Source organism: Chlamydotis macqueenii, chromosome 9, assembly GCF_036417535.1.
Source record: "Chlamydotis macqueenii isolate bChlMac1 chromosome 9, bChlMac1.mat, whole genome shotgun sequence".
Classification (NCBI taxonomy): domain Eukaryota; kingdom Metazoa; phylum Chordata; class Aves; order Otidiformes; family Otididae; genus Chlamydotis; species Chlamydotis macqueenii.
The window spans coordinates 8220424-8242714 of NC_141564.1; the positions used below are offsets into that span (position 1 = coordinate 8220424).

General features: G+C 43.9%; 1 protein-coding gene across 4 annotated transcripts in view; it reads right to left on the reverse strand.

Moving 5' to 3' along the window:
* Positions 1–3876: 3876 nt before the first annotated feature.
* Positions 3877–22291, reverse strand: part of DGKD (diacylglycerol kinase delta) — a 59024-nt gene continuing 40609 nt past the window's right edge. For 3 of the 4 annotated variants that reach the window (XM_086754976.1, XM_086754978.1, XM_086754977.1), the window contains 19 exons: positions 21950–22034; positions 21281–21375; positions 21082–21181; positions 20654–20927; positions 18658–18819; positions 17762–17890; positions 16678–16774; positions 15642–15752; positions 15000–15096; positions 13516–13623; positions 12799–12912; positions 12290–12424; positions 9863–10014; positions 9130–9241; positions 8871–8963; positions 8381–8500; positions 7935–8052; positions 6564–6694; positions 3877–5413 (listed from right to left, as the gene is read on the reverse strand). In XM_086754976.1, the coding sequence (XP_086611102.1) occupies positions 5324–5413; positions 6564–6694; positions 7935–8052; positions 8381–8500; positions 8871–8963; positions 9130–9241; positions 9863–10014; positions 12290–12424; positions 12799–12912; positions 13516–13623; positions 15000–15096; positions 15642–15752; positions 16678–16774; positions 17762–17890; positions 18658–18819; positions 20654–20927; positions 21082–21181; positions 21281–21375; positions 21950–22034 (2323 nt within the window). In that variant the 3' untranslated portion in view covers positions 3877–5323. The remainder of the gene's footprint in view (positions 5414–6563; positions 6695–7934; positions 8053–8380; positions 8501–8870; positions 8964–9129; positions 9242–9862; positions 10015–12289; positions 12425–12798; positions 12913–13515; positions 13624–14999; positions 15097–15641; positions 15753–16677; positions 16775–17761; positions 17891–18657; positions 18820–20653; positions 20928–21081; positions 21182–21280; positions 21376–21949; positions 22035–22291) is intronic. The other variant, XM_086754979.1, reaches the window with a different exon arrangement.

Consider the following 22291-nt stretch of genomic DNA (forward strand, 5'->3'; position numbering starts at 1 on the left):
CTCTGTTGCTGCTTTCTTTGCATGTTTCCTGTGATGCTACTTAATGTAGGGCCTGACACTCAGGTCTGGTGCATGTGTGAGCAAAGGCAATATTTATTTTTTTTTTCCTTATTACTAGGACTAGGTAACTAACATTTTAATTATCAATTTTACCATCTTCATCTTGCAACAGTATATAACATTACTACGGTTTCTTATGTTCCTGTCACATAAACCACACAAAGATAAAGTAATTCCTTCAGTTTAACTATCAAGTACAAAGGACTTTTTCACATAGAAAATATTCACAACCATTATAAGTTATTTCCCATTTACTTTGCAGCAGTATTATGGAACGCTACAACCATCCTTTCAGTTTAAATTAATCTGCTGAAAGTCTCTTGTCAGCACCTTACGAACACATCAATCTGTACAGATGGAAGAGAAAGTGCATCACAATCCAATCCATGGACTGCTCACCCAAACTTCAAATCTTTTAGTTTCAAGTTCACAGGTGTCACTTTATTGCAGACAATTTCTACATTTCACGAGAAATTTAATTTCTCCCACATTTTTGTAAGTGCACTTCTACTTATTCCAGCTACTGTAGATATTACCTGCAACAAATTGGATGCACAGAGGCCCAAGGGGAGTAGAGAAACCACTGTTCCCCTCTCATCATGGCACTGCACCACCATGACCAGGAAGACGTGGTCACACCACACGACCCCATGAGAGGCCTACAAGCACATGGAGGTAGCTAACAAATACCCTGCTGAGTTTCTGAGAGTGTCTCCCCATCTAGCCGTGGGTTTGCAGACAGTGATCAGATATCATCAGGATGAGCAGCAGCAGAACCATCGCATTTAAAACATCTCTTCTTTTGTTCACTGCAGAGACATAGCTAATAAAAATAAACTACACGATGTCTTCTACTCCATGACAATTAAACTACCACAAAGAAATGCTAGAAAACTAATCTACAACAATCACATTTACCATTTCACTCCTCTCTGAGGAACAGCTCTGAACTTCTTGTGCAACTCAGGATAAAGCCATTTTATCACAGCACAGATTTTTATTACCTGGTTCCCACTGGACGGGCACTGCAGCCCTCTCACACAATGAAATCAGCAACAGAGAATCTTTACTGGAAGCTCAGAAACATGTTTACTTTATATACAAGAAAAACTTATTTACAACAATCAACACTTAACTATGTACAAAAAAAATACAAGAGACATTTCCATGGTAATCACTGTATAAATTAACACAATAAATAGGAGGGAAGCAGGTCCCATTCTTAAGGCACAAAACCTTCTTCCCAAGACTGTACAGGGATTCATTTGCTTCCCTATGCTTTTGACAGGATCACAGGAATGGTGGGGAGACCCCTGAGGAACAATGGTCGGTGGATGATGATATAGACATGTAGTCACTGCTGACAGTTGTAGAAAAACATAATTTTTCATTCTTTCCTTTTTGTTTTCTTTTTACAGTACACGCAGACCTAAGATACAAAATATTTTGTGTAAACAGTCTTTTTAAAAAGTCACATAGATAGTATACACATTTTTAAATAATACTAAAACAATGATCAAAGTTTTCCATACGATTTGGGTGCAGAAACATTCCCAGGACTGGCACTGAAGGCCTCGGCAGAGCTGGAGGCTCCTGAGTGCCCGGCTCTTGTGCAGCCCGGCCAGGTTGTCACCTCCAGGCACCAAGCAGCACAGCTCCCCTCTGCTGCAAAGAGCTGGCTCCTGCCGCAGCAGAGGACGCGTCCTCTCAGCACTAAGATCCCACAAGCGAAACCAGAACGACTGTATCAGCGCTAACAGCCCTCGCGAAGGTAGCCCAGAGCAGGACGCTGCTGATAGCTGCTTCACACGCCAAACCTCCCTCAAGTCTCCATTGCATGTACTCCCCTGAACCAAAAAATGATAACACAGGGTACATTATGCCCCAGAACCTGCCATTAAAGTTAAATATCCAGGGCAGTGTCAGAATGTGAGATAACATACTGAAACCTCTTCCTAGCAGGACAAACCATACGTCCAGCTCACTGCAGACACTCCCCCAGCATCACTGCCAAGGGTGAGGGATGATAAACAGAAGGTGTCGCACGGCTTTCACGCGAGTAGCATTTTTAAAGAGACTAAACATATGCTCTGTATGTGCACTTCTAGCTTCTCTCAAGCTAGTGGTTTTACCTGAGACTGCAGGAGAGTCTCTTCTTTGGCAAAGCAGCAGATTTTTTTACTGTCTAATTGCCTTTCCTGAGTTTTTCTCCCACAAAAAATTATCAGCTGCCAGAAGAGGAACTTGGAAGTTCAGCCTGGCTCCCTACTTTGTAGATAGCTCTCACGGACATTTGACACAAATTGTCCTCATCAATTCACAAAATCTCTGCAACAGAAATCTGCATTATTCCCAGTGAGACACATAGAGCTACAATCCTTTTGTTAGATATAAACCATATTCAAAGGCACTCAGGTTAAATGTAGATCCCATTTTCTAGCTCTTAAAAGAAGGTAGAACTCCCTCCCTGCCTCCAGTAAGCAACAGACAGAAATACACTGGCTATGAACACTTTGATAAAATCTGCACGTACACAAAAAGGATCTGAACCCATCAACACAACCTATCATAAAAGTAAAAGAAATTAAGATTGGTCTGTGCATGCATCATCGCTCATAGCAGATGGCTAACGGCCATAAGGCCTCTTCAGATACGGCATGAATTAAGGAACATGCCTGAATCTATAAACTCTTTGGACTACCCTTATTCCTCTAAGCAGGAAGAGTAGAGAGGAGCTGTTTCTATTGAGGCAAGAATTGAACCTCCCAGGAATTATGCAAGGCAAGTATATACTGTTTATGTACCTCTAACCAGGAGGTTGCCTGGAGAAACTTCACAGCAAGAACAGCTCCTCCACCATGTACAGGAACAAACACAGATCTCACCTCTTCTCTAGAGTCATCACCTACCTTGTGCTCCCTGCTGTGCTCTCCTGGGCAGGCTCAGGATATGTCCTAACCACGCACACTCCTGGGGACAGGCAGCGGGCTGCACCTCACTGTCACCAGCAAGGACGGCTGCGTCCTTGAGCTCTCCTTAGTGGAGGTTTCTCCTCATTCTCATGCAGACACTGCTCCGTGCCTCAACAAGCAAGTGGGAAAATACAGTATGTCTACAATTCTTACTTATCTGATACCTCAGGGATTCAATAGAGTGAAGGGGGGGGCTGTACTTACAAAGAAAAAAAAAAATATGGCTATGGAAGCAATTGCCAATGCATAGAGAAACAAATTCAGGGCAAAGCTGAACATATTTCTTGCTCAGTCCCCACAGTATTTATACCAGAAATCTTGCTAGCTGGATCAAGTACATTTAGTCTTCCGTTAACTTCTCACAAGCAAACCCTGTCACCTACTAGGCTGAGAGGAGACACATGGATGAATGACAACTAGTTAAAAACAAATAAAGAGAGTCAGAATAATCCTTGGTGAAATCTTCAAGAATGCAATCAAGTTTGCCCAGCATGAAATCAGCCCATAACCTTTTAAGCTGACAAGTCTTTACATAAAATAACTTGACTGGTTGTTGTTAGACTAGAGAGCTGATGTCAATTTGCTAAAATCCTTACACATAACAAAGAACGATGTTCTCAGGAAATTATCTTTTATATCACTGTGTATGTGGCCATTTTTCTGTCTGCAGCCATAGCCAGACAGGTGCCACTCTGTAATAATAAAGAAATAAATACATACAAAATGACAAAGTAATTAAAAATTCCTGCTATCTCTCCAGCTTTACGGCACAGACTGTTCCCAAATTCTCTTCGCAGTGATAAACGTGGCAATATAACTATGCATGCATAGTTATATATATAACTATGCATGGTCTTCGGGCTTTAATAGTCACGCAACTGGGGTCAGGCAATACAGTGAAAATTTGAAGGCCGTCTAGGAACTCTGATTCAGAGGCACTAATTTTTCCATGCTCCACTGCTGGTGGTACTAAAGGCAATTTACCAACATACTCCAGTTTTCACTACGATGCTCAGTAACAATCCTCCGTCTCTCAGGGCTCTTAAAGGAGCCCTGATGTTTGACAGCACACGATCTCTCTCTCAGGGGTACAATGCAGGAGGACCGAGCCATCCTAATCTTCTGGTAGCCACCTTGGAGCGAAGGAGCAAGGCAGCAAGAGAGAGAAGCAAGGTGGAAAAGCCACTAAAACCAAGACAGGAGAAAAGATGCAAGTACTACAGATAAACCATCTCTTTCATGACAGAAATAGTTTTCTGCACAGGAAGTTGAAGCAAAGAAACAGCTTTGTTGTTTGTGGCCACGAAGGTGGCACTAAATGGGCAGGAAGCCACTCCTGGCCGTTGCCAGTCATGCTGCTCCCTCTGCCAAGATGGAGCAAATTGTTCCATATCTCACTCCATTACATTACACTTCATGCACACCACGAACAGCTAGTTAGTGTTCCTCTCCCTTTCATCTCGTCTCCCGAAGACGAATTCAGAAGAAGGAATGTCAGAGCTGATCTCCTGTAATCTTTTGGCTCTTCAAAATTTTGTCTTTTCTTACCGCCAGGAATTTCTGAACAATTGTTTGTGATGCCTGAAAACCTAATGGTGTACCATTGCCACTGGCTGGAAGAGGAGAGCCAGGCCCAGTGGAAGACCCCACAAGCTGGTGTGAACCGTTGTTTGAACGACATGCATTGTTTGTTGCAAGGCATAAGTGAGAATCACTGGGTATTCATCGGCAAGAGGTCTGTACTGGCTTTGAATTTCTGATGCAAATCGCATGCAACTACAGGTGTGGTTAAAAAGGGATTAGTAAGACACAAGGGCAAGCTTTGTCCCACTTAAATGCTCTAAGATACAGGTGTGACACACAGATGAGCAGGAAAGTTTTGGGTCTGAAAAGACTGTCAGATGTTCCTGAACTAAGACTGGCCAATACATCTTTTGCCCTGAATAATTATACTTTGATGAAGTTATCCAGTAAAGGTAGCTGTGTTGCAATTCTGACTCAGGAGTTCTGCACTGTCACTGGAATCAGAACTTCCCACGTCGGAGGACATGGTTCTTCAAACAGCAAACAAATTTTCTTCCAGGAGGCTCTGCCTGACTGCTGATAAGGTGCCTCTCGAATGGACGCAGCCGTACCCCACAGGAAAAAAGGTAGCACCATGCTTAGTTGATATGAGCTCTGAATAGCTACAGTTTGGCTCTTCAGTAGAGACAGTCGTGAGCACATCTGCTCTGTGAGGTGACTGCTGTGCAGTTAGGGGGAATGGTAGACACAGGCTGTGAAAACAGAGGCTAAACCTCGCTGGCAGGAGTACTCCGGCTCAGTTCCTTGATCCCGTGCTGTATCCTCTTCATGTGACCCACTTTGGTCACACCCAGGTCCTGTAAGAAAAGAGAAAACCTTACCTTAGGAGAAGGCAGAGGGGAAATTCCAGGTGGCCAAGTAATGGTTACAAACTAGTCAGCCAGTTACAAAGAGAGAAGGAAATCATCCAGAAAGAGTACCAACCTGATGGTTATATATGGAACGTCAAACCATGTGTCAAAAAGCTATTAGAGCATGACAGGGTAATGAACAGGCACAAAGCAATGGAGAGAAACAACTGCAGACCATTAGCCAGAAATGCAAATTGCTTTGACTGTTAAAGGCCAAAGCAAGAGAACAGAAAGAGCATACAGATCTCAAGGACCTAATCTAGTAGCCAAAACATGCAGGGAGAACCAACCAGTCACATAAAAAAAACGTGTAGACTCCTGGATATCATGCAACAAAACACAGGCTGTAGCTGGATGGCATGCGGAAGAATCAGCTACACAGATTACAGCAAACCTCAGAACAGGAAGATGGTCAGAATCACAAATGAAGATCCAAGGGGCATTCAACAAATGCCATGCACTACTTAACAACAAAGTATTTTTCTCCTATATGCAAGTCACCAGAATGATGACACAAATCTCTTGCACACGCAAACAACCACCTCTTTCAATCTTCCTCTGTACAGAAAGCATCTCCTGGTGAGGAGATGCAAAGTTGTGCAATGTGGTTAATAAACACTATTTTAAAATCGTCTCTCCATCTAGCAGCCTCATTGAAGACCACAATGACTTTTTTTTTCTTGTAACAAAGAAGTGTGATGATCTATTTGTCCAGTGACTACAACATAAGAACCAAATTTTCCCAATCACAACATGTTCTGCAAAGATGGCAGAGGAGCTGAGAAGCTGAAAACTTCCATTCCATCATTAAAATCAGAGACTCTCAAGAACATAATCTGCAATCTGCACTGTATTACATCTCTAGGAAGCTGTGGCAGAACTGGACAGCTGGTCTCTCAACTAGCTGTTCTACCTCCCTGCTATTAAAAATTAGGTGACCCGAAATGGTGAGAAAATAAAATGAGGTCACAATGAATCCATTCATCTTGCCAAAGCACGTGGAATGAACAGTGGGTAGACCATTTCCAAACACATTCAGCACAGAAGGTCATGCAGATGCAGCTGGCTATTTCTCATGAGCTGATCATGAAAGTACCTTGAGATCCCTCCGTTCGAGGTGCAGGAGCTCAGAGCCCCGGACGTCATGCCGGATGAAGATATCCTTATACTCACAAAGACTGAGATGCTCAAGCCAGGCCGCAACCTCCTCCGTTCCCCAGAGGTGAACTGTTAGAGATGGAAAAGCAGGAGTGCATTGAGTACCCAGAATCCCAGAAGACAGTGAGAGATGAGGACACCATCAGCACTCAGTGCCAGAGAAGGGCAGCAAGCAGTACCACGTCTCAAACCAAGGGGAGGGCAAGGACTGATTGCATGACCTACACTCTCAAATAAAGGAGGTAGGACAGAGAAAGCTATGAAGTGTTCTCTTAAGTAGAGGCTAGCTGCAGTAAAGCTAGGAGGAAGTGCGTGGTTGTTTTGATGGGATTGGATATGCTTTTTGAAGTCTACCCCCATGTTTAAGAAGAGTAAATTCAGTGATATTCCTCTGCTTACAAAACAACAGTCATAAAACACATTGTGGAGAATCAAGCACAGATTAGTTTACTACTGTGCACAAGCACTTGTGTTCAATAAACAAAATGGCAACCTTGCTTCCCCAAGTCTGAGGGAGAGAGGAAGAGTTTAGACTTCCACATTCTTGCACAGCCTCTAAATAAGAGAAAAATAAAGTTCCCAAGTTCTAGGAGGCAATGAATGAGCACCAGCCTGTCAGACAGAAGGAGACTGTACCCACAATTCCATGGCAGAGAACAGGACCCAGAAGCCCACAGAACAGGTAGTACTTTTGAATTTTAGAAAAAGAAAGTCTTCATAAGGAGAATATAAACCAAAAATCAACTAACTGAACTGGAGAGAAAGTGTCTTGAAAAGCAATTTGTTGATTCATGACCAGTTTTTATCTATTGACCAGCAGGATTAAAGGTCAGGGTGCCCTTGTGATGATGCTGATCCCCAGCCCATTAGACATGAAACTTGATTAAAGCCAGAGGGTGAATCAATGAGAAAAACATCATTAATCGTATCACAGAGAACTAGCAGTGAACAGACCGGAGTCATGCGGACCTGGGCCTCACAGTCATTTTGACACCTAAAATGCCAAAATCCTCAAATTCACTTCACTAAGCATCCCCTAAAGTATCCCTGAAAATGTCTGGACGTAGGTGGAATGTTTCAGAGGGTACCTCCTGTTTCTGCTCAGGAATATTTGCGTAGTACTAGGGGGTCATGACTTAGAACAGAGCAAGAAGCTACTCTGCCATGTCAAAAAGACAGACTAAACCTCCAAGAAAAGGCAGATGCACATGAAACAGGAGAGAATGTGAGAGGAAACAGACAGAGAGCAAGTAGTGGTGTGAAAACACTGATGTGACTAAGAGACAGAATGAATGAGCAGACTCGGTACCCGGCAATCCCATGCTACTACGAGTCTCCTTATTTTTGTTGTTCTTCTCCTTTTTAAACTTGGTCACCAGTCGGAATTTGCCACTGCGGCTGCGCTTAGAATAATCCAGTATCTGGTTCTGCAAGAACAAAAAGGGAAAATCAATCAGTCATAAATTGACTGGAACAGACCCAGAGCAATAAGTATTGTCAAGCTCAGCTCCATGACCTTGTAAGAGAAGAAAAAAAAATTCTAAACTCATTTTGATTGAGACACAAAAGGAAACAAGGAAAGTTGATCCTATGTCAGGCAAGGGACCTTAGCAGGAAATTACTTTCTTTAGCCCTAGGGAGTCAAGTTTCCTTCTTAATGATTTTTTCTCACATCAGTCATATATTCACAGGAAGTCAAACACTCATAGCCAACTAGTGAAAAAGAGAACAGCTAGGGAAATATAGCCTCCTCACCTCCTCTTCGCAGGGCTCCATAAGCTGCCACAGCCAAGGGATGTCTGCCAATTTCCTCAGCTGGAGGTCCATGTCTGCCAGGGCTGCTTGGAGCTGCTCCTTCTGAGGAGGGTCTAATTGCTGGATCAGAAATGGAAGTAATGCAGAGTCAAAAGCCATATGGTGGGACGTACACTCAGGCCCTTGCCTTGAAATTCCTAGCTAACAAAGCAGCTCCTCCTTTTAAAAGGAAGTGCACAGCAGGCACTCTGGCCAGAAATTACCGAGTTAATGATTTTAATCTTTTCTGAGCTCCAAACCCTGTGCAAGCTAGCTTGACTTCTCATTATGCCTGTGTAGCAACACCATCCTAATTCCTGGATGATAACTTTTACACTGATTTGTTACAAACACAAAGACGACCAAGACCAGCAAAATGTTGCTTGCAAATGCAACAGTAGGAGAAGAGAGAAAGTGACAGGCTGCTTCACTCCTGCTTTGTGCTTCTTACCAGCGCCATCTTGCCCGCCAGCAGCAGCTCTGTCTCATTATGCAGGGCTTTGACATTATTCACCATCTCTACAACAAGGCTGCAGTTCAGACCCTGCAGGGAAGCAATTCATGCGCAAATTAAGCCTGGAAATGCAGAGGTCTGAGCAGTCAAAAGGAAGAAGTCTTAGACAAGCAAGGCTTACTTTTGGTCAACCAGAAAGGAAAACCAAGAGCTATGGAACAAGGACAAAATGGGAGATGCCAAGTGAGTGAAATACCTCTGTGGACTTGGATTTAGCGTAGACTTTGTCCATAGACTTGGAGCTGGCATTGACAGCATGGGCAAGCTCCTGTTCCATGTCCTGATAGGACTGGGCTATTTCCCGAATGCTAAAGAGAGAATTACAGACTGCATCAGCATATGCTCAAAGCAGGAGATCTTTTCTGACTGGCTATCTCCTTTTAATGCCCACCTGAGTGACAAGGGCAGGGATAAAGCATGGGAGGGGTACAGCCTCTGGCTCAGGGCAATTCTCCCTGCTATAGTCAGCATGCATAGGCAAAGCAAGGCAGACGTCACATGTACAACTCCAGGTGCACATTCAGTTCTGCAGACAAGTTGGGATCGGTTTGAAACAAGACCTAGACATTTTAGTATGGCCATAGTGATGTGAAAGGCAGCTGCATGTATGGCATTTTAATTAACACTTCTCTGTTCTGACTCTGGGAATTTTCTCTCAGAGGTCCACACCAAGGAGCTGAATGTTTGACTAAAAGGATGAGCATACAGTGACTTCTTCCAGAAATCTCTGCTGGACATCAGCGTTAAAAGAACCCAACTTGCCACTTGAGCTCCTAGAGAAGCCTTTGTTTCACTTCTAATAAATATAATTGATATTCAAAGATAACGGGTTCTTTCAGGATTAAAGGATCCATGTTTGCTCATGAAAGTGACATTTTTTTTTGTTCCCAAATGAGGGCCCTATTCAGCAAAAGCAAATTGAGTCCCACCTGTGGATCAGAGCACCTGCAGCTTGACCAAACTGGTTGATCTGGGTGGATTCTTCTTCAGACATGATCTCTGGTTGCAGAGAGAAAGAGGAGGGTCGGGACAACTCACACTTCTGTTTGTCCTCCCAGGACTTCAGGGTGCTCTCAAATGCCTAAAAACACAGTAAGCAAACTATAAGATACCTTGTAAAGCTCCTATTAAAAAAAAACAAAAACAAAAAAAAAAAACCCCAAACAATGGCCATGCCTATGCCTGTAAAACATGCAGATCTGGTATAGACACTTTTAATTGCAGGAACCAATAGTTCAGCTGCTTACAACTTTGCTAACTAGCTGTCCGGGCTGAAATTTTCCATGTTGCAGGCTGACCTTGTCTTAATTTTTGCTTAAGCCTAGTTTTAGTCAAAATTGCTAGGTCAATCCTGAGGGCCAGACTACCAAAATCCACAAACTCCCTACTGATGGCAGCCTTTTCTCTGAGTAACTATATTGTCTCTACACTTCAGTATTACTGTACATCTCTTCAAGTGACATCTCAGAGCTGGAAATGAAAAATGTTCAAGGTTTCTTCTTAACTAGAAGTAAACTGGGCTTCCCCAGTAACCGGAGGGACAAGCAGCTGAACTCAGAGCTACGGCCTGTCCTGCTTGCACCCTTACTGACATTCCTGCTGGCATGAGGTAGCGGTACAGGAAGAAGCAAAACAGATTCAGTGCAGAAGGATCAAAATAGGATACGGTGAGAATGAAAACTGACATACAAAGCCTCATGGCAAAGAGAGACAGGTCAATGAGCACAAGAAATGGCAAAAGAGAAGGCTAGACAAGAGAAGGAACTATGGGAAAGGAAGACTGAAATAGGAAGAATAATTCAGAGAAGACGATGAAGATAAAAAGCAATGGTGCAGAACTTTCATGGGGAAAAAAAAAAAAAAAAAATCAGCATCTGGGGAGCCAGAAGAGGAAAGGAGATTGACTGTGATGGGTGGATGGGAAGGGGGAAGAAAATGGTAGTCACAGCTCTTGGGCCTGGGCAAATGAGATGGGTACTAAGATGAGACTAAGTAAGGAGCACAGTACTAAGAGAGAGGAGACGGATGAAACAAAAAAGCCAGTATGCACTAGAACACAACTGTCTTTGGGGTGACCCAGTGTTCTGGGGACAAACCATTCTCCTGCATCTGTGAAGCGCTCTGGTAAAGCATTCCCTTCCCGTACTGCTCCTCACACAGGACAAACCCAGGCTCTGTCAGCTCAGTGCAAGCTATCCACTGATCTCAACCTTGCTGATGACTCTTCAGTTGTCCAGATGAGGCCACATGTGAATTTTTCTATCTTCAGTTTAGGTAACTAAATATGCCAAATTACATTTGAAAAATGCTACCAAAGGTACAGGGTCACACACACAAAGAAAGGACCCCACCTCACCTACTGTATGGGACAGATCTGCTTTGTGAAGGAAGGAGTGTGCAATGATGATCAAAAGAACAGCAGAAAAAATAAGGATAAGCTCACAGTCAAGACAAAAACTGAATATTGCTCTGCAAAATGGAACCTCTTCCTCAGTAGCAATTCCATGCCTGCAAAACCAGGTTTGCAAGCAATGAGGAGTGGGATGGCCCAATCATAGCCATAGCTTCATATGGCCCAACACACACAGCACACTCACTAGGGACTTGTGTGTCCTCTCTGCCTCTTGTGCTTTACTCCAACTTTCCCACCATACCCACATATAGGTTGCCTCTTCTTTTCTCCCTCCCACCTTTACAGCAGGAATCCTGTTCCTCCTTGCTCTCTGTGCTATCTCCTTCAGTCACTCCCCCTCCAAGTTGCAGTGGGACATCACAGAAGCTCTCTTACCCTCTAGGAAAGATTGTGTGCAGTATTCCCATTTCCTCCTCTCCACAACATTCACATTAAGGAGTGAGAGGACAAAGGGCAACGGTTTTAAACTAAAAGAAGGCAGACTCCGACTAGATACAACGAAGAAATTTTTTACGATGAGTGGTGAAACACCGGAGCAGGATGCCCAGCGAGGTTGCAGATGTCCCAGCCCCAGAAACATTCAAGGTCAGGTTGAATGAGGCTCTTAGCAAGCTGATCTAGTGGAAGAGGTCCCTGCTCATTGTAGGAGGGTTGGACTAGATAACCTTTAAAGGGTCTGTCCCACCCAAACTATTCTATGATTTCACGATCAATATCCACTGTTCTCTCCCAGGTCAAGGAATCTTGGATATTGCCCTGTCCTACAATGACACCGGCTTTGTATGCCCACCTTTGCTTTCTTTTCATACCATTATACTTGTAACTTCCTGCCTTCTTGCATTCACAAAGATAAGCTTTCAAGTGTGGCTGTTGCCATGTGCTCCAGGAGTATGTGACATTGAAATACGTGTGTACTACAAGGTGTATGCAAGGCTGCTCTTACCCTGTCTCGGGTGAGGGTCTGTGCTCTGTTCTTATGAACAATCCAAATGTAACCTGGAGGCTGGATCCAGGCTTCTCCATCCACTTGCACAGGAACTCCTTCTTCTCCCAGGATCGCTATCTTCACCGTCCGACACTGCAAGAAGTGAAGAGAAGCTCCAAAATGTTGGTTTTCCAAAAGCATGAGACATTCTGTTTCTTTCCAAAGCACTTCCCCAGGTACCATAGCTTTGGTGCTACTAGAGACACATACGTCTGGGTGGCAGGGACCATCTGCTGTGTCTTTGGACTGATCTGTATTTGAATTGGTTGTCTAACTCACACCACAATGAATACTAGCAAACAACTACATGCCCAAATTGCCCTTGGACATGCTCATTTCTGCCCTGGTGGATGCTCTTTCCGTGGACAAAAGAGAGCACAAAGGAGGGTTTTACTGACTGAAACGGACAAAAACATAACAAGCTGGAGATGGGGGAGGCAAGAAGAGCTCACAAAAGCAGCGGGTACCTGTGCAATCCGGTGATGCTGTAGGTTTATCACTCGTGACACTGCCATCTGCATACTACCAAACACTGCTACCACCTCCAAAATCTTGTCATCAAAGGAGGGGGCTGTAAACGTCTAGGCAGATGCAAGGGAGAGAGAATTCAATTGACATACAGCTCTGTTGGAGAGGTTTCTTTTACCCCCTATTGGTGAAGATCTGGAGGTCAGCTCTCAATGGCGGTTTTTAATCTGTATTACATTAACAACAAGGCTAGAAGGAAAAGATTTGCAGTGAGCCAGGAGGGAGAAAAAGGACCTTTGATATTCCTGCGCTTCCAATGGGAGCTAACACAAAGGCTATAGATACAAGGCAATAATTATTCTTATGAGAGTAGGCACTTTTTCATCTCAAATAACAAAGTTTCTGACTGGATCTAACTACCTTTGTCTTCAAGGGGCTTTACTTCTCAGGCAGTCTGAGCGGAGAAGGTCAAACTAAAGCATTTCCTGGAAGTTCAAATGCTCAGGACAGGATCTGTATTTTTTTTCTGAATCACTTCAGACTGCTTGGATGCCAAGCTGCTGAAGACTGGACTTCAGTAGTCTGTCCATTTCATAGAGAAAGTACATGCAGACAGGCCCCTTGCCCTCTTCTTCCAAGCACTATTCTCAAGGGATATGACTCCAGAAGCAACAGTAAGTAAAAAGATTTCCTGGATTGCCTTCGAGAATACTCACATCATCTTCCTTTGTTCCCCCCCAGAAGTTGGTGCCTCCTGCATAGCTGGGAATGTTGAGTACAGCGATCCCCTGGAGACTGGGCAAAGGGATTGGCCTCCCATCACACTGCACAGAAAAGAAGCCAACACTACTCTCAGCGCAGCAGGAGAGAGCCTCCCTTCCTACCAGAACATGTCCTCTAAGAGCAGAAAACAGCCTACACAGCTTAGCAAAAATTAATTCAGGTCTCTTACAGTTTATTCTTGACCAAATGGAGTGGAACATATCCATCCACATCTCATGAACCACCTCTCCTCCAGCGGAGGGTGGTTTTAGAGGAACATTATTGCTCCTTTTCCCCAAACAAGAACAGGGCACATTTGAGAGACCTGACAAAACCTCTTGGTTTATTCCTCCACAAAGGGGAATAAAACTTCTGAAACAGTCTGCTGTGATTAGGGTCTCCTCCTGCAAGCTACCTTTTTATGCTGGATGTAGCCCATACAAGAATATCTATTTTCCATTTTGATGCTCATTATAGGGTGGTTAAATTCAGAGCCTTCCACCGCAGCTACTATCTAAAATGTTGTGTTCACATGAGATACTACATGCAACATGACAATCTTATCTATGCTGAATAGTGAGTTGGGGATTGTGCTGGTTTTGGCTGAGACAGAGTTAATTTGCTTCATAGCAGCTAGTATGGGGCTATGTTTCGGATTTGTGCTGAGAACAGTGTTGATAACACAGGGATGTTTTCGTTATTGCTGAGCAGTGCTGACACAGAGTCAAGGCCTTTTCTGTTTCTCACTCCACCCCACCAGCGAGGAGGCTGGGGGCGCACAAGATGTTGAGAAGGGGACACAGTCGGGACAGCTGACCCCAGCTGACCAAAGGGACATTCCACATCATATGATGTCACGCTCAGCAGATAAAGCTGGGAGAAGAAGGAGGAAGGGGAGGACGTTGAGACTGATGGTGTTTGTCTTCCCAAGTAACCATTGCACATGATGGAGCCCTGCTTTCCTGGGAATGGCTGAACATCTGCCTGGCAATGGGAAGTAGTGAATTAATTCTTTGTTTTGCTTTGCTTGCATGTGCGGCTTTTGCTTTACCTATTAAACAGTTTTTATCTCAACCCATGAGTATTCTCACTTTTACCCTTCCGATTCTCTCTGCTACCTCACCTGGCGTGGGGACTGAGCAAGCAGCTCTGTGGTGCTTAGTTGCTGGCTAGGGTTAAACCACAACAGGGACAGCTAATACTTTCCAGCAGGAGGACCCTTCCCTTACAGACTGAAAATACAGTTTATCTTTCAGAACCAGGAAAAGCCACTTCTAGCTAGCTCAGGGTGAGATACAGCAAGTACATTGTATCAGGCAGGGAAGGGAAATACCCTAACATCACCCAGCAGAATCACCATGCCAGCGTCAAAAGTGTCTGAAGGCGATGCAATTAGGCATCCCAGTTTTAGCAACAGAAGAGCATGCTAATTCCTCACCTCCAGCAAGACTTTCTGCTCCAGGTTTTTGTATGTTCTGTGCAGCAGCTCCTTGGTCCCCAATACTCCGTACCACATCATGTTTTTAGTACGACTTCTAAGGGGGTAAATCAAAAGAGAAAAAGTTAGCATAAGCATTCATCTTTTCACTTAGAGGGAAAAAATCCCCACATTGAAATAGTACCTCCTACACCCTAAAACACAAAGATGCTTTGCTTCCAAAAGGGTCAAGCACTCAAAATGGTCATCGCTTGTGCTAGGAAACTACTCCTCTCTAAATAAGCGTCAGGTAGGAACTGAGGATAACTGAGTAACACGCATTAGCAGAAACACACACAGATGCCCCTGGCACAGAATTTGTCAATCTTTTACACCAGGACATTCACAGTGTTTTGCAACTACGTACTAAATCCACGCTGATGTAGCTACTCAAAGATCTTATACTAGCCACAACAACGTAACAAATCCATAGCTAATCTCCTCCATCCTGACTTCAAGTCCTGAAGGAGGATTATGCAGCCAAGACTGACAATACACCTACTCAGTACACTTGTACACAACTGGCTTCAAAATCACACAGAAAGATAAAATGGTTTCAGTCACTTCTGGCAGTAGCCAAAGGTCAGCTAAAGCCAAACCCACCTGCATTTCTCTGGGTGCTCATCACGTTTGTTGTTGAAGTCCAAAGAAATCTTTGCATCCAGTCCAATTCCAAAGTAATTATTCATTACACACTTCTCTGTGTAACATTCACTGCCAAGCAAAAGAACAAAACTCCCACTCCTAAGTCTACGTACCATTTGGTATACATCTCACACGCCCCCTCTGGCCACTTCAGAATTGTTGCATAAAATGGTGAAGAACACAAAGGCTGTAAGCCAACGTGCTCTGATAAGCACTGCTGGGAACTGCCTAAAACCCACAAAGAATACCATAAAAGTGGCTATTGAGCAGAGGTCCTGGCCTGTAGTCTCTGTCCATAAGACCTCACGGCCACAAGATTTGCAAAGGAATTCTGCCCTTGCCACAGAAACATACTCAGAAGCCTACACTTCACTTACAAAAAGCTATGTTGCTGGTCACTGGCATTATGTAAAAGGTCTCACAAAACATTAACACATTAACAATGTGTTAATATATATATATATATAAGGTGTTACTTACAGAGAGCCTGACAAATGAGCTAAAAAAATGTCAGCTACTCATCTCAGGGGCACTGAACCCCATGAAAAAAAAACTTAAAGTCTGTATCATCGGATTTTTATCGTTAACAGTTTAGAAGAAACAGCCCAAGAAAGTCTTCATATCACATTTCCCAACTGCCTCCCTTGTTGCGGCCTGCCCATGACCCTTTCCAGGCCTCCATATTGTAAGGGCAGTGATTTCCCCACAGGTTACCGTCTACTAACTGGAAGCTGGAGTCTTTTCTGAGTGTAAGGAGAAGACTGATCTGGATTTCATTCTCACCGAAAACCTAAAAATCTTCTACCATGAGTCAGATGTGTCACTACATTGTATAACTACATAAGCTGATCCTCACTGGCACCCAGTATAAGAATTCATTTACACAACTCTGGGGTGCAGTCCATTATTTAGATCCATAAATTCATCTACTTCTCTACTGAGGTCCACTTGGAAATACTCACTCCCTCTTCTTCAACTTCCTGGGCATACTCACAGATTTTCAGGCTCAGAGTTAAAGGGATCAGCATGGATCAACAATCGGCTGATGACAGAGCTCCCAGGCAAAGAACCAGACATGCCAGCACGGATATCTGTAGGAAAATTGACCATGGGAAGGACTGTGATTAACAATAAGCAAAAACCAGGTAACTTCAATCTCAGAGACAAGATGACAGGGCAGAATATACTAACTCTTCTCATTCACTGCGGAAAGCAAATAGCAATAGTGCTTTCTTCCAGTCCAGAACTAGCACTCTCCATAAGGAGAAGGGTTTCTGGGGCTGCCTGCAGGGTCTTTGATTGACAGGATATCACCGAAGGCCAGCAGCACAGTTGTACAGACACAAGGAAATGCGAAATGGGAGCGTATTCACTGCAGTAACTTTTTTTACTCCAGAGTGAGACATGCAACATCTATGCTTCAACGAGCAAAGAGAGAAGGGCAGGATTGAAGTTATTCTCCAAATTGCTCAACAATTACTGTTTCCTTGTTCTTAAATTATTATCTGTCAACCCACAAACAGTAGCTTTGTCAGAGAGATAGGAAACTGTCTGCTTGCAGAAGAAATAATGTGAACAAGTAATCTGGGGGAAGAGGTGGAAGGATAGCACCACGGTGATGGGGAGAAGCTGCTACACAAGATGCGTGAGGTGGGAATCTTGCTGGGCCTGTGCACCTCCAGTGACTTCAGCCTTCACTTGAAGGGACTGCTGCTCCCAGTCCACAGCTGCCACTCTTCAGAAACCTCTCTCAGTAGCATCCTTCCAGCCTTCTCAAAGTTACTTTGAGCTCAGCAGATCCGTGTAATTGGTATCTAAATTCTACCACTGCACTGTGTTAATAAAAACCTGTGTCTATGTCTCAGCTACAAATTGGAAACTATTACAAGACCCTCCAAGTCTTCACTTTTCAGCCCTAGTGGAAAGTTATCCACAAAGGGATTTCTCTCCATGTGGACCCTGCACAAAAGGACACCAGGCAGGACAACTTCATGTTTTCATGCAGACTGCAGCCTGTGCTGCTGTCACCCATACTCCAGTTGGCTGTCTCAGTAGGAAGTGGTGGGTGTTACACTCACTCGGGTAGAGGATTTTTGTGTTCAGCATTGGCAAGTTGTCCCGGTTTCCTGTCTGGGGAGGAAGAGATGCAGAGCTGCCCAGCGACAAACTTCCTTTGTTTATTAGTCTTTCGCAAGGAGCCTTGGATGCTGTAAAACAACACAAACATGGCTATTGACAAACATAATGTTCCGATGTAGACCAGCACATAGCAGCACAGTCCAAGCAGCAAGACTGGGTTAGGAATCACTCAACAGCAAAACACTCTAGCCACCATAAAACAAAGAAACAGTCATTAAAAGACAGAAATGTGGCATACGTGCAACCTGTAAACCTCGCAGATTGGCGGCACCAAAAAGACACATGCAAATATTAGAAATGGAGATGAGAAAAAGCTGGTGTCAGCAGCACAACAAACAGGATATTTGGTTCCAAATCAATACTCAGGTAAGTTCCAAATATGTTTGCAGTGATCAGGGATCTCTAACAAATTACTCACATAACACAGTTATTAAAGCAAACTGGCTTCAGTTCTCTGTCATCTGCAAAGGATGGCAGGGGCTTACAGAGAAATGTCATCAGGCAGATGAAAAATGCTCAAGACCATCCTTGTCCAAGCACTGAAAGCCAAGAGAACCCAGATTACTGGCTAAGGTGTAAGAAAACGTCTAAATCCTAGGCTCTGTATACGACGATCATGGACCAGCCACCAGAGATGTAGCGAAAAGTGGAGTGCATGATGCACAGGCTAGAGCATAGAAATGTGTAAGGTCTGGCATTTGAAGAGCAATCATTAAAAAAATAGAGAAAAACAGAACTTGGAAGGTAATACACATAACACCTCCCTCACTTTTTACAACTAACAGAAGAGTAATTAGCAGGGAAGATCTGCATGGTGACATCCCCAGAGCGGTACCTTTCCGCTGGCTCCTCCCTTTGGACACTCCATAGCTGCCGCTGTGTGATGACTGCAGGGAGATTTTATCCTCGTTCCTCAGCTCCTTGCCCTCTTCAGAGGCTGAGAGACTAAGGAGGAAGCCCTCTTGCTCCTGGGTCTGGGCATTCTGCTCATCTACAGCTGTAAGGAGAGAGAAAGTAGATGAGTGCCTCACAGCTGTTCTAGCAAGGACCACCTCTCACTGATGGAAATAACAATAGGATGGGACTCTAAAGGCCCTGATTCCTTAAAGGAAAGAACAGGAATAGCAAAAAGCTTTCCTACATCATTTGCCTCAACTAAACTCTGCTCTGGAGAGCTTCTTGGAACTGAGCTGGCATAGGCTCCTGTTTTCTTTGCTGAGCTCTTCAGCAGTGAGGCTCTAAACAGAAGTGTCCACCTTTAATGCTACAGGTACTCAGGCTTCCTGAGGTATACTGTGCTACAGCCTTCCATTTATTTGCATTTAGGTGTTGCCAGAAATTCTAATCAGAATGTACATTCAATGATAAATTTAATTAATTTTCTGTTTGCTTAATCTGCACTAGGGCAATAGGATAAGGCACTTGAAAAGGGCACTTCCACACATATAATCAGGAGAAAGAAAATAGCAGTTGGTAAAAACCAATACAAACAAAGGAAAGAATCAGATTACATACTTTGCAAGAAGAAAAACATTTCAGAAAAGTTGAACAAATTTGAAATTTAACTGGAGTCTGCCCAAGACTGGTAAGAATTAAACGCTAGCATGTTGCCTAAAGAAATCAAAACTTCATTTGCACATAATCAATAGGCCTTCCTTGCCGGCAGCCCTTCACGGCACAGCTCTGTGAGAAGCCCTGAGCTGATCTACCAGTTCACTGCCTCTGCAGGGGAACGAGCTCCCCTTCTTTCAGTCTCTTCCCCTCCCTTGCGCTGACTCTGGAGTTCACCAAAACTACCCACAAGGCAATTCAACCCACTAGCCCAGCAGAAATGTAAACACTTCTTGCTGGATTAAGCAAATTGGTTGGGCTCCAAAAGAACTCCCACAAACATCAAATTGGCATAAGGTAAGCAGTGGGGCAGCAATGAGGTCAAGACCTCTACTTCACCAGAAGCAGGCTGTTTGCTCAGCTTCCATCATCTCATATAACTTCACCTTCAGGATACATTGTATAGAATATCGCAGTGCCGGAAACATTGCAATGATCTGCAACTGAATATATAGTTATTCATAGCACACATTTACGTGTGCACGGATGTCACATCTGCAAGCTCAATGCTTTTATCTCCAGTAATAAGCTGTTAAGTATTTCCTTTGGTCTAAGTTAAACCACTGAGTTTATGACTAACATCTGGGAGACTGACGCCTTTCGAAGGAAATGAAACTTTGATCTACGGGTGTGAGTGGCTGGAGAGAGATAAGGGTCAAGATGTGGAGAAGACGGTCACCTGCCTAGGAAGCTAACGTTGGAACAGAATTGTTTTGCATCAAGGTGTGTTATTATAACATTTTCCCACTGACAAAGCTAGTTTAAGAAGTTCCTGCCCTCTCTTGCACCTGTACCACTGCACTGTTTTGCTGGGTTCTACTATAAAGCGATTTCTCAAACAATCCAAGTTAAAATACTTAAAATACTTTATTCCAAAGAATTTTCAGATCTGTTTCACAGCAAGGCCACACAAACAGTTGCACTGACACAATGTGGTACGGGTGGGGACAGACAGGAAATGCAAATGAACAGAGCGTGGGAGGGTAGGAACTTCCTAAACCAGCCCTATGGGAGAGAACACACCTTTTTACCAAGCAATGTTTCAAACAGGTGAGCTTGGCAGAAATGATACTGAAACTAAATAGCGAGGCTTACTGAATAGACACTCCAGCACAGTAAAGCTGTTTTTAATAAAGAACCCTACTCCCCTCTGTAATAAAGGAAAAATGTACTTCTCAACAGCCTGTAACAAGCCACAAGCAGGACTCCTAACTGCTTACCTTTTTCTGCATGCTCTATTATCTGACGAATGGCTTTTTTCAAGCTGTTGGCTCTCAACATCAGCTGTTCCCGGGGGCGAAATATCTGGGGCCGTGCAGTACATGACGAGCCCACAGACCGGTCGCTAGAGGAATCACAAGCACTGCCTGACCCATCACCATCTTCGGTTTCCTCTGCAATGGTGGGAGGAGGGTTTGGCAGAGATGAAGATGCTTGAGATTCATCATTCAGTGTCTTCAGCAAGGAGTCCAGCTTCTCCTTCAGGACAGAGCACTACAAGGCAAAGAAGAACACCTGAGCAAAACTAGCAGTAGACCTGGGTGGCTCATTTTTTAGCGCTTCCTGAACTGCTGCTGTCCTAGTTGTCCAAAAACAGAGCAGTTTTACACTTCAGAAGTAGAAAGTCATACAAATTTTCCAACTTTACCTTCCTGGCCATGACCTCCGATTCCTCTGAGCTTTCTGTTGCCTTCTCATAGGCTTTCCCTACTCGAGCCACAAAATCCTTCACTGTCTCACAAAGCACCCTAGACAAAGAAGTTAAGGAAAACAAAGTCATGCAAGGATTGTATCAGGATTTTCACAGTGCAACTCTCATTTAGAGCAGTTCTCCTTTAAGTACTCACTTGGCTGAGGAGATGACCACCGAGTGTTGGTCAGAAGTCAAAATTTTGGACAAATGAGCAGCCACAGAGTCTTCATAGAAGAGAATCTTCTGCACCTGGTGACAGTCAGAAACAACCCAATGGGGTACTGCTTCCCAACATTACAACATATGCTGTGTAACTCTGGATCCCCAGAGAGTATCTATCATTCTACAAGTTCTTTTTGCCCTGGAAAAGTCCTGTGGTTCAGGGCTCAGTTATGCACTGAAGATCTGAATCTGATAAAAAAACTAATTCTGAACCTAGAAAGCATCAGCAGTGCAGTTCTTAGAGTCTCTGATTAACTATGGATGTAAAACTGAGTTTTTATGGTTCTTATCACTGCTATGCAGCTTTCCACAATTTCAACAACATGATGTCATGACAGTAGATAAAAGTCAATCATTTCCTCTTTGTCCTGTTCCAAAGCATTTTCCTCCCATCTCCCATTATGATTCCTGACTCTGGTAACACAACGTCCCTCCTTCTTCATAATACTTCATTGACTTAAAGACCCAGGACCTTGGTAGCTCCTGCTTCACCCAAGTCATAGCTCATGCCTGCTCCATTTGAACACTATCATTGCCTCCTATCTTGTCTGTTCTGAGGCTGTCACTCCCAGTCTCCTGCCCTCTGCATCTCATGAGGTACCTCAGAATCTTCACTGAAATCTTCAGTGACTGTGGAAGTGGAGGCCTGGTGAGGGAGTTTGGTTTCATACACCATGATGCTCCACCTGTTGAAAAGGAGACATCACAGCTGTCACTACAAGGCAGATGATTTCCTTCTTTATCCAAAGGACATAACAGGTTAGAACCTCAAAATTGCATTTTGACAGGGGGCATGACTGATGTAAGGAAGCCATAGGGTTGCAGTGAAAATTGCAGAAGGGCTGAACTGTGGGAAGAGGAAGGGATGACATGATGAACAAGCATCCTAGAGTACAAGGCCCTTCTCTCTACCTCTTCCCTCTCTCACAGAAATCCCATGAGC